The sequence below is a fragment of the Dromiciops gliroides genome, chromosome 4, assembly GCF_019393635.1.
Source record: "Dromiciops gliroides isolate mDroGli1 chromosome 4, mDroGli1.pri, whole genome shotgun sequence".
In the NCBI taxonomy this organism is placed as follows: domain Eukaryota; kingdom Metazoa; phylum Chordata; class Mammalia; order Microbiotheria; family Microbiotheriidae; genus Dromiciops; species Dromiciops gliroides.
Genome location: NC_057864.1, coordinates 459519956 through 459538934, shown reverse-complemented (window position 1 = coordinate 459538934; position 18979 = coordinate 459519956). Strand labels below are relative to the sequence as shown.

The following is an 18979-nucleotide window of genomic DNA, read 5'->3' as shown; positions in this document are numbered from 1 at the left end:
TTTAAAGCTGAAAAGGAACTTAGAGATCCTCTGATACAAACCCTTCACTTGATAGCCTAGGAAATGATAGTAATTTATTTCTCTATCTCTATTAGCTTTTCAAAGGACCTTTCTCATAATAACCTTTTGGAGGAATCCATCGTCTCTATTTTACTGTTGAAAAAACAAGTTCAGAGAGATGAATGGACACCTATTGAGTGTCAGAGCTAGCTTTTTTGGATTACAAAGCCAGTAGACATTCCCAGGACTCTGCAGAGCCTGCTTGGTAGGGAGCAGAGTCTGACAATTTGTCCCTCTTTGTTTGCTGGAGTGATCTGCCATAGTCCACAGCAGCTCCTGGATAATTCTTTCTTTCTTTCTTTCTTTCTTTCTTTCTTTCTTTCTTTCTTTCTTTCTTTCTTTCTTTCTTTCTTTCTTTCTTTCTTTCTTTCTTTCTTTCTTTCTTTCTTTCTTTCTTTCTTTCTTTCTCCCCGGGGCAATGAGGTTTAAGTGACTTGCCCAAGGTCACACAGCTAGTAAGTGTCAAGTGTTTGAGGTTGGATTTGAACTCAAGTCCTCCTGAATCCAGGACTGGTACTTTATACACTGTGCCACCTAGCTGTCCCAGCTCCTGGATATTTCTTTTTTTTTTTTAATATTCATTTATTCATTCTTTTTTTTTTTTTTTGCGGGGCAATGGGGGTTAAGTGACTTGCCCAAGGTCACATAGCCAGTAAGTGTCAAGTGTCTGAGGCCGGATTTGAACTCAGGAACTCCTGAATCCAGGGCCAGTGCTTTATCCAGTGCTTTATCCACTGCATCACCTAGCTGCCCCCGCTCCTGGATATTTCTAAGTCTAAATAGGAAGTGCAGAGAAGGGTAGTGATTTTTCCCAGATTCACACAATTAGTGAATTACTACAGGGCAGGGACCAGAAACCGCTCTCCTAAATCTTGAACCAGAGCTCTTTCCACTCTACCAGTGGTTCTTGTTTTTTGTTTTTGTTTTTGTAGGGCAATGAGGGTTAAGTGACTTGCCCACGGTCACACAGCTAGTAAGTGTCAAGTGTTTGAGGTTGGGTTTGAACTCAGGTCCTCTTGAATCCAGGACTGGTACTTTATACACCTAGCTGCCCCTCTACCAGTGGTTCTTAACCTGTGTGTGTGTGTGTGTGTGTGATAGATCCCTTTGGAACTCTGGTGCATCCATGGACCTGTTCTCAGAATCATGCTTTTAAATGCATGAAAAATATATAGCACAGTGCTCTATCCACTGTGCCACCTAGCTGCCCCATCTAGCTATCTTTTTAAAGTTCCTGGATGACAGATTGAGAACCCCTAGACTATAACATACTGCATGTTTTGTGTTAGGAAACCTTAAAACCAAATTCCAAAGAAGCTATGTGATGATCAATTTAGAAGAAACTATAGAAGTCAATTGGTCCAATCTCATTTTATAAATAAGGAAACTGAGGCCCAGAAAGGCTAAATATTTTACCACAGGGACTTGACTAAGTAGTAAGGGGCAGAATTGTGCTTTGAACCTGTCTTCCTGATCTAGAACAACAACAACAAAATCTCTCTACTTAAAGTCCCTGTACTTCACATTCTGAAGAGATTAGGGTTGTTAAGGGCTAAAATTCTAGCTAAACTGTCTAAAACATCTAGTGCGTGGTCGCCAGTAAATTATAAGCTTTAGCAAGAGTTAGACTTTTAAGCATTTATTAAGGAGAATAAGAATTTGATAAAGAGAGAAGAAAGGCCTAGATTCCTATGTATTAAAGGGAGAGCACATTTCTAGCTCCACTCTCCACCAGAGTCCAAAGGCAAGCGCGTGAGACTGAGCGCCAGTCTCTTCCTTCCTCCTCCCACTAGCCCGCGTCACTTCCTGACACCAAAGAAAAGACTCCTGGTCTTGCCCTCAAAGACCTTCGCTTCATGGGCCGAACTCTTCTACAGTAAGTCTCCAGCAGGTGGCATTATTCCAATCGTTACAGGGTATTCATCTCAGAAAGGTCCCCTTTGAAAAGGACAGGAGAATGATTTAAGGGAGTTGTCAAGTAGGAAATTGAGTAAGCTGTTTTAGTGACTATTATTTTATAATATTGACCTCCAAACAGCACTTCAACATGTGTTCAATATACCTAGAAATGTTATTTCACATTGTCTTGGGCAGACATGGGGGGTGGGTAGGAGCTAGGTCAAATGGAACATTTCCCTCTCAAAGCTAGAAATGCTTGGATTTAGAATAATGTTAAATTAATTTTTTTAAATTCCTCGCAGACGTGCCTAAAATGCAAAATGAAATATTATTTTTTTTTATTTGATAGCCCATAGGCTGATATTTCTGTTCCATTTTGCTTTTATCCAGCCTCTTGGAAAGCAGCTTAATGTAGGCAACAGAATGCTGGAGGACCTTGCTTCAAATTCCAGTTTTGCTCTTTACTACCTAGGTTGGTCCTTTGGGGGAAGAGCTGGGATATGAAGCCAGATCTTCTTCCTGATGTTAGGTCTAACACTTAATCCTTATTTCCCCTAAGCCTTTGTTCTTGACCTTCTACTACTTTCCTAAAGGAAAAAAGTCTAGAAAGGATGAATAGATATTATTTCTAAATGTTGAGTAGTACTTAGTATGCTTAAACTCTCTTCTCCCTTGAAGGTAGGCCAGGTGCATCTTCCTCTTTGGGTTGACATGACTCTTTTCTCTACTGCCATCAGCTTGAGCTCCCACAGGCCATGTCGGGCAGCAGTGACTAACACTCCAATTTCTTTCAACCATTTAACATTGATCAGCTTTTACAAAGGGATATTGATTTTACAGGCACAGCAGGAAGCATGTCAACATTTCCTTCAACACCTCAGGGGTATATTCTCCCTTTCATCACCTCGGTTTCTGGGTGGGGAGCAGACTCATAACCTTGTTCAGCTCCTACCTAGTTCCACTAAGCTCATGTCCAGAGGTGGCATGACTGCCAAATGATTCCTTATCACAGTTTCTGCTGGCCTGGGTCAATAAGGTCACTTCTTGTTCCATTAAGCTTTACTGATTCTGGAATCTGGACTCTGGAATACCCAGATGCTAGAAGATCCTCCTGACCTTTCAAATTCACAAGGTGAGAGTCTACAAAAGAAGAAGCAAAGAAAGCAATGACTGAGGTCCTTTCACATGACTGAATGGCCTCCCCTCTTGCAGCATTGTCTCTCCCTGGCTGTTTATAAGCAAAGGAAGTTACTGAATAAAACAAAACAACAATGGGTCAAAGAGGTCCAAACAAAACTAACACAGGCATTTTGGAGACATTCCAAGTTCCATCTGTACAGCCAATTAAAAAAAAAAAAGTCCTCTCCTAATTATATAGTTTAGCAGTCTGGAAACAATTACCAAATTAAAAGTTAAAAATCAAAAGTTTAAAAAAGAAAAAAGGTCTTTGTATGCTCCACATTATCTCTGTGGCATTTCCCTTAAAGATCATAACAATTCCTTCAAAAGCATCCTTCCCAGCTTCTCCTCATGGGGAAGTTGTATTAGCTAAACAAGATGGTGGGGTCTGTGTATGTACCAGATCCTGATTACATTAATATTTTCAGTGGAACTAAATAGGAATTTTAAAAATATGTTTCCATAGGAGAAACACAGTTTTTGTATTTTGGGGGAAAGCACTCCTTCTTCTTCTTCTTCTTCTTCTTCTTCTTCTTCTTCTTCTTCTTCTTCTTCTTCTTCATGAGGCAATTGGGGTTAAGTGACTTGCCCAGGGTCACACAGCTAGTCCATAATTTCTTTTCTCCCTCTATTACAATTTTTTAAACATTCATCTATAAAGTTTGAGTTCCAGCAATTGCAGAGTGGAGGAGTGAGCTGAGAGTCCAGTTTCTGCCCTCTGTTAAGGAAAGCATTGGGAAGTGTTTGGTAAATTACCCTCCATCCCTCCAACAGAGCAAAGAGGGGGCTAAGAAGGGTAGTAGTGTCAGTATCCTGGAATAAGTATATTTGCATGTATGTGTATGCATATACATTCATGTGTGTGTCCCTGTGTGTGGATAGATAGATAGATTATAGATGATGGATAGATATAGTTATTATCCCTACTTTTTTGAAAAAGGAGCTGTGAGGGATACCAATAAAAGTTTCAGCCTTAAAAAAACATTTTTGAGGTCCAAATTCTATCTCCAGTCCCTCATCCACCTATTGAGAGTGCAAGTATTATGACATTCATTATAAATTTGAAGTCATGAAAAACATTACCATATTGAAAATAAAATATGTATTGAACAGAAAACATTTCCATATATTGAAAAGAAAAAAGAAAAAGGACAGTGGAAAAAATATGCTTCAATCTGTCTCTGTCTCTGTCTCTGTCTCTCTCTCTTTGTGTGTTTCTGTCTGTCTGTCTGTCTCTCTGTACAATCCTCCCTTTCAGCTGCCTTTGAACAATTGAGACACATTTAGGCCAGTAATGCAAAGGTTAAGCACAGTTTTTGTTTTAATACCAGCTCTTAAAGGCTGTGTGAACAGAAACATGAAATAAACTTAAAAAAAAAACCCAAAAAACAACAGATCAGCTTTGAAACCACTACAGTTAATCCTTCCATGTTGCTAGGGTTAGAGGCCTGACATCCTTGAAATCTGGAAAATCTGTGTAAAATTTTTTGGCTCTCCCTTCATACCAGAGAAATCTGAATTTCTTTTTCTTTTTTAGGATGTTTACAGTACTTTATTGAAAATTTGGGTTAAGTGTTTGGTCATAGGCTACATCATACAATATTATAAATATATTTTATGCATTTCTGAGTTTCTAAACTTGTTTCTATGTTGTTTGCTGGCCTTCCCATGTCATCTGTGGTTTCTGCAACATCACCCCCCTATCCCCCCAAAAAAATCCCATATAATTTCTTTCCTTTTTTAAAAAAAGGCAATGAAGGTTAAGTAACTTGCCCAGGGTCACACAGCTATTAAGCGTCAAGTGTCCAGGGCCGGTGCTTTATCCACTGCACCACCTAGCTGCCTTCCCCCCCCCCCCCCCCAGCTTGTTTTCCTTTCTTTTTTTCTTTCATGAGGCAACTGGGGTTAAGTGACTTGCCCAGGGTCACACAGCTATTAAGTGTCAAGTATCTGAGGCTGTATTTGAACTCAGGTCCTCCTGAATCCAGGGCCAGTGCTCTATCTACTGCCCCACCTGAACTTGTTTTTTAAAAATATTTTAACCACTGTATTTCCATAGACTTTTTTTTTTTTTGACGGGGCAATGGGGGTTAAGTGACTTGCCCAGGGTCACACAGCTAGTAAGTGTCAACTGTCTGAGGCCGGATTTGAACTCAGGTACTCGTGAATCCAGGGCCCGTGCTTAATCCATTGCGCCACCTAGCCGCCCCTTACATAGACTTTTAAGTATTTTATGTTATACATTTAAAACCCTGATTTGGAGAAGAGTTAGATTGCTGCCACAAAAAAAGATTAAGAGCCCCTAGACTGGAACTCCAAACTTCCTCGGAGCGGTGACATTCTGTGATCGTAGAGGAAGGAAAAGAAAGCTAAGTCCAGCTGAGTTGGCCTACAGAGGGCGGGGGCGGGCCCGGGCCCGGGCAAGGTTTCGATTTCTCTGGGAGAGACATGGCTGGCTGGGGGTTGGACTCCTCGGCCTCCCGGGTCCCAGTCTGGCTGTGCGAGGACGACCTGAGCTGCGGAATCTGCCAGACCCTCTTCTCCTGCCCCACCACGTTGCCTTGCGGACACAGCTTCTGCCACTACTGTATCGAGCTCCACTGGACCCAAACGGGCCGGCCCCGGGGAGGTGCAGCCAGAAATGGTGGTCCGGGAGCTCCGGGGGCCAAGGGCAGGGGCGGGCTTTGCCCCTTCTGCCGGGAGGAGGTCTGTATGAGCCCCTGGCTGAAAAAAAACACGACCCTTCAGTACCTGGTGGACAAGTACACAGAAGCCCTGAAGGAAGAGTGCGAGCCCCGGGATCCCTCCCCAAGTCACCTCCCCGCGCTACAGGTAAGAGCAACTGTGGAGCCGGGGATCACATCAATCCGGTCTCCTAGCGACTCTCCCCCCAAACCCTCCCATGCGGTCCAGTCTCTCATCCGCCTCCCCTTTTTTATCTTCTTACATCATCTCTATAGCTTTTCTATAGCGCCTGAGTGGATAGAGCACTGGTCCTGGAGTCAGGAGGACCAGCCGCACACATTTAGGAGCCGTGACCCTACTTAGTTTCCTCATCTATAAAATAGGAATAATGATAGCACCTACCCTCACAGGGTTGTTGTAAGGATCAAATAAGCTATGTGGAAAGCGCTTTAAAAACCTTAAAGTGCCCTATAAATGGTTTCTTACATTAGCCTTATATTGTAGGAGTATGCCGTTGTATGGGTTTACTGAGAATCTCAGCTAAATGACTCGCCCAGGGTCACATAGCTTCAACCACTGTGCCACCCTACTCTGTTAAATAATTGGTACTAAGTTGTTGTTGTTTGTCCTTCGTTCTTGAAGAGGACCATGACATCAGGGTGATGTCATGACTTGCAGTGAATTGGGTTTAAGTGAGGGAGGGCTGTGCAAGGTCACCAACCTCACTTTCTCCTACAGAGCCATCTGGGTTCACTGGAAAGATATGCACCAGGACGACTGGAGATGACCCCAGATGTTTAAGGCAGTTGGGGTTAAGTGACTTGCCCAGTTACACAGCTAAGTTAGTGTCCGAGGTGAGATTTGAACTCAGGTCCTTCCAACTTCGGGGCCAATGTTCTATCCACTCACTGTGTCTGTCACCTAGCTGCCCAATTAGTACTTAATAAATGCTTGTTGTTTCCTTCATTTCTGCCCCTCCAGCTCCTCTGGCTGTCCTCTGGCTGCCCTTTTCCCAAAGGGACTAAATGGGAATTTCTCTTGTTGGCTCAGTTCTCATCCTCTCTTTCCCCCTTGCCAATTAGCTGTGGTGAAGTCACAGCACCTGAAGTGAAGCCTTGCTAGGTCTTCAGTCTAATGAATGCCTAAGAGACCTGGATTGATGTTTTGACTTTTCCCTTTTTAAAGGAACCAACACTCACAAAGGGGAGAATCCATGAAGTCCGTCAGGAACTGGAGGGCCTGTTAGAACAGCTCATTTCTGGAGTCAGCAGACTTCAGTGTTTGGGACCCCTTGAGGAGTCAAGGATGTCAGAGGACTTGATCACCCAGGAGAAGGTAAACTAGGGTGGGTAGGAGGGGAGGAGTGAAAGTAATGGGGGAGGGGACAGAACAATTTCAGTAGATTATATAAACTCCTTGAGGGCAAGACTTTTTCTTTTTTGTCTCTATCCTTGGTGCCTTGCACACAATAGGTGCTTAAGAATGGTTGTTGACCTTTAACCCAGCAATACCACTAGTAGGTCTGTATCCCAAAGTGATTTTTTAAAAGGGGAAAAGAGCTATATACAAAAGTATAAAGCACCGGCCCTGGAGTCAGGAGTACCTGAGTTCAAATCCGGCCTCAGACACTTAACACTTACTAGCTGTGTGACCCTGGGCAAGTCACTTAACCCCAATTGCCTCACTGAAAAAATAAAATAAAATAAAAAAAGAAATGATGAGCAGGCAGATTTCAGAAAAACCTGGAAAGACTTACATGAACTGATGCAAAGTAAAATGATAAGAAACAGGAGAACAGCAACATTGTGCAATGACTAACTGTGAATAACTTAGCTATTTTCAGCAATACAGTGATCCAAGACAATTCCAAAGGACTCATGATGAAAAATGCCATTCACCTCCAGAGAAAGAACTGCAGGAGTCTGAATGCAAATCAGAGAATACTTAAAAACAACAACAACAAAACTCCCACTTCTTTATTTTTCTTTTCTTTTCTTTTTTTGATCTGTATTTTCCTTTACAATATGGCTAAAATAGAAATATGTTTTTCATGACCACACATGTCTAATCTATAGCAAATTGCTTGCTTTCTCAAGGAGGGGAAAGGTCGGGAGAGAAGAAAATAATTTGGAACTCAAACATTTTTTGTTTGTTTTTTTTGCGGGGCAAGGAGGGTTAAGTGACTTTTCCAGGGTCACACAGCTAGTAAGTGTCAAGTGTCTGAGGTCAAATTTGAACTCAGGTCTTCCTGGATCCAGGGCCAGTGCTTTATCCACTGCGCCACCTACCTGCCCCCTAGGAACTCAAACATTTTTAAAATGGGTATTAAAATTTGTTTTTACATGCAATTGAAAAAAATATTAAAATTTAAAATTAAAAAAAGCATGGTTGTTGAACTGAAGGGACAGTTTCTGGACCGAACCTAAGACCAGACTGAATGAACCATGAACCATGTAGGTACCATACTAAAAATTAAAGTCCTCCTAGGCTTTGCCCAGGCTGCCCCCAAATCTGGCATGCTCCCTTCCAAACCTCCCCCTAGAAACACTGGTTTCACCTGTTAAGTGAGGACTTTCCCAGCTGTTACCTTTCTAGCTTTTCCCTGTCTAAATGACTTTGTATCATTTTATATATATTTTGTATTTACACATATACATACACTGTATCCCTCCCTTCTGCAGAATGAAAGGTCCTTGAAGACAGGGGTTTTATTTTTGTTTTTCTTATCCCCCAAGCCTGGCTAGCACAGGGCCTTGCTCCTAGCAGGCAGGCATTCAACAAAAATTTTTTTTAGATGAATTGAATTAAAATGATGACTTTTTAACAAATATGGAAAATGTTATGGACTATTTCTTATGATCTCCCTATTAGATGGTTTTAATGAACTGTTTTCAGGGAATTTACTTTGTTAAGGAAGTGGCAAAGTCAGTCAACCCATCAACAAAGTATTACTAAGTGAATGCCATGTACCAGGCACTGTATTACCTAAGTACTGGAACTACAAAGCCAAATGTGAAATACTCCCTGCCTTGAGGGCAGGCATCCTTAACAGGAGATGTTGGACAGCTAAAAGAGAACCCAGGGAACAGGAGTTCTTGATCTTTTTTGGTGTCACAGACTGCTTTTGACAACCTTGCCCCTAATAGGCAGAAGCCTATTAATTCCTCAGAATGTTTTTAAATGCATAAATTTTAAAATATATAAAATTATATAAAAGAAGCCAAGGCAAGGATTAGGCAATGTGTTACAGCTATTATAAGCTGTGGTTAAGGCAATTCAATAAACATTTATTAAAACACTAACTTTGTTGGGTGACCTTGGGCAAGTCACTTAACCCTCATTGCCCTGCCAAAAACAACCCCCAAAACCAAAAAACACCCACTTTTATGCATGACAATGTGTTATATATACTGTTGTTCAGTAATTTCAGTTGTGTCTGACTCTTCATGACCCCACTGGGATTTTCTTGGCAAAGATACTAGAGTGGTTTGCCCATTTCCTTCTCCACTTTATTGTACAAATGAGGAAACTGAGGCAAACAGGGTGAAGTGACTTGCCCAGGGTCACACAGCTAGTAAGTGTCTGAGGTAACATTTGAACTCTAGTCTTTCTGACTCCAGGCCCAGTGCTCTATCCACTGCATCACCCTCACAGTAGACAGTAGGGATACAAAAATGGTGCATATTGGGTATATAAGTTCTGAGGAGGATGGAACAGAAACTCCCTTTTTTTTCTAAGGGAGTCACAGATTCTTTAGGCTGAAGGGGATCCTGGAGGTCATTGAGTCCAGCTCATGCATGCCCTCTTCAGCATCTCCAACAAAGTCACCTAATCTTTGTTTTGAATTTGTTCAAGGAGGGGTAACATCACCCCGAGGCACCTAATTCTATTTTTTGTTTTGTTTTGGGTTTTTTGCGGGGCAATGGGGGTTAAGTGACTTGCCCAGGGTCACACAGCTAGTAAGTGTCAAGTGTCTGAGGCCGGATTTGAACTCAGGTACTCCTGAATCCAGGGCCGGCGCTTTATCCACTGCACCACCTAGCTGCCCCCACCTAATTCTATTTTAGGACAGAAAGCTGTAACTGTAGAAAGAAGTCTTCCTTCAATTTGATTATATTCACTTTTCTGCCATTTATACTCACTTTTCCTACTTTTCTTCTCAGGGACCCCAAAGGAAAAATTTGACTCTTCTTCCATTTAGTCCTTAGAGATGAAGACAGCTCCTGAACTCTTTGCTTTTCTTGGCTAAACATGTTCAGTTCCTTCCACTGGTCCTCAGATTCTGGGCACCTCCTTCTGGGGTCACAATCCGCATCCCAGTTCACCTTCAGCACCACGTTTATTATTAGTTTGTTGTGTGACCTCTCGGAGTTGGATAAGTTACTAGAAGATTTGTGAGGTCCCTTCTATGGCCAATAATTCCCATTGACTTCAGCATTCAGGAAATATATTATCTCTGCTGGGGCAGGGGGCAAATGAGGTGGTTGAGTTATAGTGAAGGCAGTTGGTAGAGTGAAAGAGTTTGGATTGTATACAATTGAAAACAGGAAGCCACTGAGTTTGCTTGAGCAGAGGAATAAATGATATAATTGAATTAAAATAATGAGGAAGATTGTTCTTGTAGTTTGGGCTAACCTCAGCTTCAACTTGCATTATTTAAAATCTAGCCCTCATCAGGTAGCCAGGTGGTGCAGTGGATAGAGTTCCAGGCCTGGAGTCAGGAAGACTCATCTTCCTTAGTTCAAATCCAGCCTCAGATACTCACTAGCTGTGTGATTCTGAGCAAGTCACTTTACCCTATTTGCTTCATTTTCTTCATCTGTAAAATGATCTGGAGAAGGAAATAGCAAACCACTTTGCCAAGAAAACACCAAATGGGGTCATGAAGAATCTGAAACAACTGAACAGCAACTTTATCAAATGCTTTTTGAAGTCCCAGTCACATTAAAACAGACACCCCCAAACTCTTTTCTCAAAAACAAAACAAAGCAAAACAATGACCTTAGAAATAGAGAAAACACATTAGTAGAGAAAGGGAAAAGGTCAGACAACTTCTAAAGATGCCAGATGGTAAAAATTCATTGGTGGGAGTTTCTTAAAAGGTTGTTTCTTGACCCTGGACAAGTCACTTAACCCTCATTGCCTCGCCAAAAAAAAAAAAAAAAGTTGCTTCTTTTTTAAGATGAAGCATGATGTAATGGGTAGAGTGCTGGACTTGCTGTTAGAGACCTGAATTCAAATTCCACTTCCGAAATTTAATTAGCTGTATTACAAGGGCTAAATCTAAACTTCAGTCTCCTAATGGGAATACCTGTAGTATATGTCTCACAGGGTGAATGTGAAGTTCAAATGGGGTAATGCATATACAGTGTTTGCAAACTTTAAGATGTTATATAAATGGCAGTTATTATTATTGTTATTTTCACCATCTGTTGTTAAGATCTATTTTCACCACTTTCTCCCAAGCTGAAGAATCCCAACATATTTCAGAAAAACATCAATGAAATCCTCAGTGATATCAAAGAATTGAAGAAAAAATTTCAGGAAAAGTTAATATGGGAAGAAGCTCCCAGCAAAATAACAAATGGTGAGTTAATTTTGTTCCACAGGGTAGGAGTAAGAATGTTGGAGGAATGGAATAGTTGTGAAAATTGAGTAGAAATAGGAAAATGGTACAAAGTATTGTCTTTTTAGGCTAATGAAACTTCTAGTCATTAATATGTATTACCAAGTTAGAGGAAGATGGGACAGGGAAACACTGGATAGAATATTTTTTTGGATCATCCCTGGGGGTATCATGAGTCATTGTCACTTGTTAGCTGCATATTTCTATTTTATACCCATCCCCTATATGTAATAGAGAGCGAATCTCAAAGCCAGGAAGACCTGGAGTCAAGTACTGAATCTGACACATACTGGTTGCATGACCCTGGGAAGGTCATTTAAACTCTCACTGTTCCAGATAACTTTCTAAGATTACAAATTTCAGAGAAAACTGCTGACCTGTATTTGTACAGGGAGATTCCTTGAATATGCTCTATGCCAATGAAATCACAGTTCCAAGCCTGTTCTTGTCCCATATTTCTCTTTGAGCCCAGTCTGAGTTTTACCATACTTGTCCTTGGTGGCTTATGGCTCAGCAATATTGCTTTTTTGAAAGCAAGCATTTTGAGGAGGCTGAAAATTAACCACTCTTGTTAACTATCCAAATTCTATTAGATTGTAAGTTTCTTGATGGCAGACTGTTTCTTTTCTAAACTTTATATCTCCTCATAAAAGTTAACTGTTTGCTTTATAAAAGATTCTTTGAAATGGCTGGTATATTTAAAATAATTTTATTTATAGGTGTATTTTGTAGGTCTTACTGTGTAGCAAAGTTGTCTGCGTATTCACTCCTTTTTTTTGTTTTTGTTTTTAGTGAGGCAATTGGGGTTAAGTGACTTGCCCAGGGTCACACAGCTAGTAAGGGTTAAGTGTCTGAGGCCGGATTTGAACTCAGGTCCTCCTGACTCCAGGGCCGGTGCTCTATCCATTGCGCCATCTAGCTGCCCCAGTATTCACTCTTTTACTTTCCCTCTTAACAGGGAAAAAGACAGCTGAATCCTTCCAGACTCATCCTTTCTTTTCCCACCATTCAGCTTAGGAACATAGCTTTTCCTTTGACCATCATCTCTTCTACTCTTTGTCCCACCTCTTTTTCACTTGAACGATCAAATTTGTCTGAGATCTCTGTTGTCTGCTAAAGTAATTATCTTATTTTAGCCTAGGGAGAAAATGACTGGCAGTCTATGAAGATCATTTCCTCAGACAGGTTAGGGAATCTTTTTATATGAGAAAAATTATTAATTAAAATGATAAATAAAGTAATAACAAATCCTATTTGCCTCAGGTTCCTCATCTGTCAAATGTTTGTCCTTTGTTCTCAAAGAGGACTGTGACATTGGGGTGATGTCATGACTTGCAGTGAATTGGATTTAAGTGAGGAAGGGCCCATGGAAGGGCCAAGCCTCATTCTCCCCTCCAGAGCAATCTGGCTCCAGTGGCAAGATTATAACTATATCATCTATATCTATATCTATGTGTGTATGTATGTATATACACATATACACAATATACACATGTACACATATATAGATACATATACTATATATCTATCTATCATTTATCTATCTGTCTGTTTTTCTGTCTATCTATCTATCTGACATTTAAGGCAATTGGGGTTAAGTGACTTACCTGGAGTTACACAGTCACACAGCTAGTAAGTTTCTGAGGTGAGATCTGAATTTAGGTCCTCCCAACTTCAGGGCCAGTGCTCTATCCATTGTGCCACCTAGCTAACCTACCTATCCTCCATTATGCTTCTGCCAGTGCTGCTCTTCAATCAAATATGCTCTGTTACAGACTCTAGGGGCTGCCTGCTGACCTGTGTGCTGTCTAATCTCTGCTCCATTCAGTTCATCTACCTTTGGAAGAATACTTATTCTTCTTTTCAAAACTCGTGAGTGCGATTGAAATTTGTCTCCAGGATCAAAGGTTGCCACTGTACACTCTTTCTCAGGGCTAGTAGGGAATGCTTTGTTTCTCTAGGAACTACAAATCTCAGGATATCATTCAGGTCTCAAACCCCTATTATACATAGCTCTCTCTCTCTCACTGTCTCTGTATGCATGTATGCATGTATGTATACACATATGTATACACATATGTATGCATATATGCATACCTGCAGTTATATATCCCCTGCTTTTGAGAAAAGCATCACGGAGAGCTGTTATGTTGTGGTCATAAACACTTGATTTTAGCCAAAAGCAACTCTGAACTCATCCCAGGGCAAGATAAATCTCCAAACTAATAGCCTGGGGAGGACGGTCCCCAACTGCCTCTTCCAATTCATGCCTCCATAGTTAGGTTTTGCTGCTACCATTCAAGTTTAAAAGGGGAGGGAGAGGGGAAGCTAGGTGGTGCAATGGCTAAAGCACTGGCCCTGGATTCAGGAAGACCTGAGTTTAAATTCAGCCTCAGACCCTTGACACTTACTAGCTGTGTGACCCTGGGCAAGTCACTTAACCCTCATTGCCCCACAACCCCCCTTCCCAAAAGGGGAGGGAAACATAGATTTCTTCATCTAAGACCATACCCTGACACATTTTTCCTTCTCTTTTCTTCAACCTGGTCATGATCATCAGGCACACATAGTTTGTGTGATGGTTATGCAGCTCACCTCTGTTTCACCAGGGAAGGCTTTGGAAGTACAAAGGTATGTATAGCAGAGGTAGATTGTATACATAGGCTCAATTAGGTCAGCAAAAGTTGAAAACTTTATCTTTTTTTCTTGCTGATACTTTAATTACTGTATATGTATGTGTTGCATTTCTTTTTGTTGTTGTTGTTATTATTTGTTTTGCGGGGCAGTGAGGGTTAAATGACTTGCCCAGTGTCTGGGTCTGGATTTGAACCAAGGTCCTCCTGAATCCAGGGCCAGTGCTTTATCTACTGCACCATCTAGCTGCCCCCAAGTTGGAAACTTTAAAATAGATTTTTATACATCTTCCTGGTTATTCTTTTTGACTAGTCAATTTTACAATTCAGGCTGAGGCAAATGATCAAATATTTTCCAGACACAAGGCATTGTGCATGTTAAGATGAAGAAGGACAGTCTTTTCCATCAAGGAGTTGGTCTGTGGCAATGAGAGTTTGGGGAGAAGGATGAGATATATAGATGAAAAAATGATATAATGGGACAAAGGCAAAGGAGAGATCTAGAGAAAATACTCTAAGGAAATTTGAGGAGGGAAACCATTCAGCTGGTAGGGATCAAGCTCCATGGAAGAGGTACATACATCTGAACTGGGTCTTGAAGAAGAGAAGAGTTTCAACAAGCAGAGATGTGGAGGGAGTGCTCCCAGGTATTGTGGGTGGCCCGGGTTAAGAAATGGAGGTGAGAGAGGCAAGATGAGATTTGGAAATGGATAGCTGTCCAATTCTACTAGAATGTGTGTGTGTGTGAAGGGGAACCGTGTAAAATCAGGCTGGAAAAGTAGGTTGTAGACTGGGTGTGGACTGTCTTAAGTATTACGCAAAAGAGTTTGTAATTTATCTGATGGGCAACACTGGAGATATTTGAGCAGAAGAGTGACGTGATCATGGTTTGTGCATTAAGAAGGTTCAGGCAGCTATGAGGAGGAGAGATTGAAGAGGAGAGAGAATAGAGTCAGGGAGACCAATCGGGCTGTTATTATATTGTTTTCATAGCTCTGTAGACATGTCCTATTCCTGTTGTAGGACGCAAGCTCCTTGAGGTAAGGGACTGTTTTTTTGTTTTGTGTTTGTCTCCTATGGTGCCCAGCACAGTATAAGAGCATAAAAAATTCTTGTTGAATTATATTACACTGAATTATTTGAACTATCAGATCCACCCTAGCTCTTGGGCCTGCACTCTATCTATGTCTATATCTATATCTGTATCTGTATCTGTTTCTGTCTCTGTCTATGTCTATGCCTACATCTATATCTACATCTATAATCTATCTACACAATGCACACACATACACATGTGTATGTAAGTACATGTACACACATGTACATGGCAACACACATGTGCATACATAGGTATGTGTGCACATGTATATTTGCATTTTAAATTAACATGTTATAAAATATTACATATTTCCTCCATCAGATCTTGAGCTTCTTGAAGCAGGGACTGTATTTGGATTTTTTTGTAATCCCAGCACAAGCATCATTTTGTCTAGGGAAGAAGCCTTCTTTCCTTCCATAAAAGTGTCATTCCCCCCCCCCCCCGCCCCAGGCAATGAGGGTTAAGTGACTTGCCCAAGGTCACACAGCTAGTAAGTGTCAAGTGTCTGAGACCGGATTTGAACTCAGGTCCTCCTGAATCCAGGGCTGGTGCTTTATCCACTGCACCACCTAGCTGCCCCCTAAAAGTTTTAAAATAATCTAGACCAGGGGCAGCTAGGTGGAGCAGTGGATAAAGCACCAGCCCTGGATTCAGGAGGACCTGAGTTCAAATCCGGTCTCAGACACTTGACACTTACTAGCTGTGTGACCTTGGGCAAGTCACCTTACCCTAATTGCCCCACAAAAACAGAAAAACAAAACCAAAAATAATCTAGACCCTTCCACTTTGATACACAAACTTCTAGTTTAGGGATCCCTTCTCAAGCCATCAGTTGGGGGAAGGAGGTCTTGTTTTATACATGTTACTTTAAAAGAAAAAAAAAATAACATCCCTTATGGCTACTGTCAGAAGCTGAATCCAGGACCAAAAGGACTCTTGGTGTAACCATAGAATTCACATTTTGCCATCAAAAAAGGTGGGGCTGGGGGCAGTTAGGTGGCACAGTGGATAAAGCACTGGCCCTGGATTCAGGAGGACCTGAGTTCGAATCCGGTCTCAGACTTTTGACACTTCCTAGCTGTGTGACCCTGGGCAAGTCACTTAACCCCAATTGCTCCCCCCACCCGACACACAAACAAAAGGTGGGGCTATTGTGTAGAGTAACCATGCTTATTCTCACAGAATGTACAGTGCTATGAAGTTTATTAACATTTTTGTCTGAAGGAGCTTCCTCAAATTTATATTTTCTTAGGGGAATCCCTGGAGACTTCTCCTTGCTCTTCAAGCCGACAGCCTGCTCAGATCCAGCCCGGGCCTAAGAAATCCTGCCAGCTTGTAATGTGTGAGTATTCAAATGATGTGGATTTCGGGATGGAACATACCATTTCAGCACCACTATTCCTGGCTTCCCACCTGCATCCCTTGCACAGCTGCCTTAAGACCTTCCCTCCTAATACCATATTCACTAAATTCGGGTTTAAAAAAATTGGGAGTTCAGGGGTAGCTAGGTAGCACAGTGAGTAAAGCACTGGTCCTGGATTCAGGAGGACCTAAGTTCAAATCCAGCCTCAGATGCTTGACACTTACTAGCTGTATGACCCTGGACAAGTCACTTAACTCTCATTGCCCTGCAAAAAAAAAATTAAAATGGAGAGTTCCCTTATTATCTAAGTGAAAGAGAAGATGCACTTCTGTATTTCAGACCCAGGTACGCCCTGTTTACATTTTCTGCTTGAGGAAAGTAAATTCTTCATGACCAACCTTGGGTTGAGAATAAGGCCAGTGATGGTGATGGTAATGGTGACCTGCTCCAGAAACATTTCTATCTGGACTCCATTTAGTAAGAGAAGAGAACAGAAAAGAGGAAGGTAATAACCATTTATTAAGAGCCTATGTGAAAGGTACTATGCTAGACACTTGACAAAGATTATCTCATTTGATCCTCACAATAACTCAGGAAGGTAGGTAGGTGCCATTATGATACCCATTTCTTAGTTGAGGAAATTGAGGCAGATAGAGGTTAAGTGACTTGCCCAGGGTCACACAGTGTCTGAGGCTAGATTTGAACATAGATCTTCCTAATTCCAGGCACAGTGCTGCATCTCCTGTGCCACCTAGCCGCCCTGTCCACTGTGCCACCTAGCTGCCCAGAAGATGCCCACTTTAATCTCACTTTTGACACTATCTTCCAGACTACTATCACTACCACTACCCCCCCCTTCCCCTCCCAGGACTGTTAGCTGATTTTCTTTTTTTTCTCTCCTTTTTTCCTTCCTTCCTTCTTTTTTTCTTTCGTGGGGCAATGAGTGACTTGCCCAGGGTCACACAGCTAGTAAGTGTCAAGTGTCTGAGGCTGGATTTGAACTCAGGTCCTCCTGAATCCAGGGCCGGTGCTCTATCCACTGCGTCACCTAGCTGCCCCCATTTGTCTGCATTTTTAATCTCTTCCTCAGGTTCCATCCTTCCAACCTTTGATCAAAGAACTGCCTATCATTACCTGGAGCTGTCAAAGAACAATAAAAAAGTGACTGTGTCACCGTATCGACAATTCTACTCGGAGAGTCGAGGGCGGTTCCAAAATAGTCAGGTCTTGTGCTGTCAAGGCTTCTCCTCAGGACAGCAGTACTGGGAGGTGAACACTCGATATTGCAGTGGCTGGGCCACTGGGGTGGCTGCCAAGGACATCATCACCCACAGCCAGCGGCTGGGCAGGACTGCAGACTCTTGGTGCATGGAATGGAGTGAGGACTCTGCAGAGCTGTGCTCCTGGCACGAAGGAAGAAAAAGGGTGATCAGCAAGGAGAGGCCCATGATGGTGGGCATATGGCTTGACCTAGAGGGGAATCAGCTTTCATTTTATTCAGTGGAGAATGAGGAGAAATTCTTATATCGATTTGAGCTTCCTGTCCCCATGCCCGTTGTGTTCCCTGCTTTTTGGCTTTTTGGCCTACAGCCTGGGAACTCCCTGATTATAAATGAGGTAAGACCCAATTGAGAAATGGTTAAAGGATATGAACAGGCAGTTTTCTGACGATGAAATCAAAGCTATCTATTGCCACATGAAAAAATGCTCTAAATCACTATTGATCAGAGAAATCCAAATTAAAACAACTCTGAGGTACCATCTCACACCTATCAGATTGGCTAATATGACAAAAAAGGAAAATAAAAATTTTTGGAGAAGCTGTGGAAAAATTGGAACACTAATGCATTGTTGGTGGAGTTGTGAACTGATCCAACCATTCTGGAGAGCAATTTGGAACTATGCCCAAAGGGCTATGGGACTGTTCATGCCCTTTGACCCAGTGGTACCACTGCTAGGTCTGTATCCCAAAGAGATCACCGAAGAGGGAAAAGGACCCATATGTACAAAAATATTTATAGCAGCTCTCTTTGTGGTGGCAAAGAATTGGAAATGGAGGGAATGCCTATCAATAAGGGAATGGCTAAACAAGTTGTGGTATATGAATGTAATGGAATACTATTGTGCTGTAAGAAACAATGAGCAGGGCGCTCACCCATCTCGTCCTCTTTCCGCCATCTTGCAGTGCCGCCACCATGGTGCGCATGAATGTCCTGGCAGATGCTCTCAAAAGCATCAACAATGCAGAAAAATGAGGGAAACACCAGGTTCTCATTAGACCATACTCTAAAGTAATCGTCAGATTCTTAACTGTGATGATGAAGCATGCTTACATTGGCAAATTTGAGATCATCAATGATCACAGAGCAGGGAAAATTGTTGTGAACCTCACAGGAAGATTAAACAAGTGTGGTGTAATCAGCCCCAGATTTGAT

General features: G+C 41.8%; 1 protein-coding gene and 1 long non-coding RNA gene across 3 annotated transcripts in view; one reads left to right on the top strand and one right to left on the bottom strand.

The window, feature by feature from the left end:
• LOC122726522 overlaps positions 1–18979 on the bottom strand; it is a 43517-nt gene that overhangs the window by 6524 nt on the left and 18014 nt on the right. The window lies entirely within an intron of this gene.
• Positions 5300–18262, top strand: RNF135 (ring finger protein 135). 2 transcript variants are annotated; one of them, XM_043964283.1, is made up of 5 exons: positions 5300–5970; positions 7009–7158; positions 11296–11410; positions 16434–16523; positions 17635–18262. In XM_043964283.1, exons 1-5 carry the CDS (start codon positions 5587–5589, stop codon positions 18174–18176), a joined length of 1281 nt encoding a protein of 426 aa, XP_043820218.1. In that variant the 5' UTR covers positions 5300–5586; the 3' UTR covers positions 18177–18262. The 2 variants fall into 2 exon arrangements, with proteins under 2 accessions (XP_043820218.1, XP_043820217.1); XM_043964282.1 differs by having other exon boundaries at positions 5301–5970; positions 11290–11410.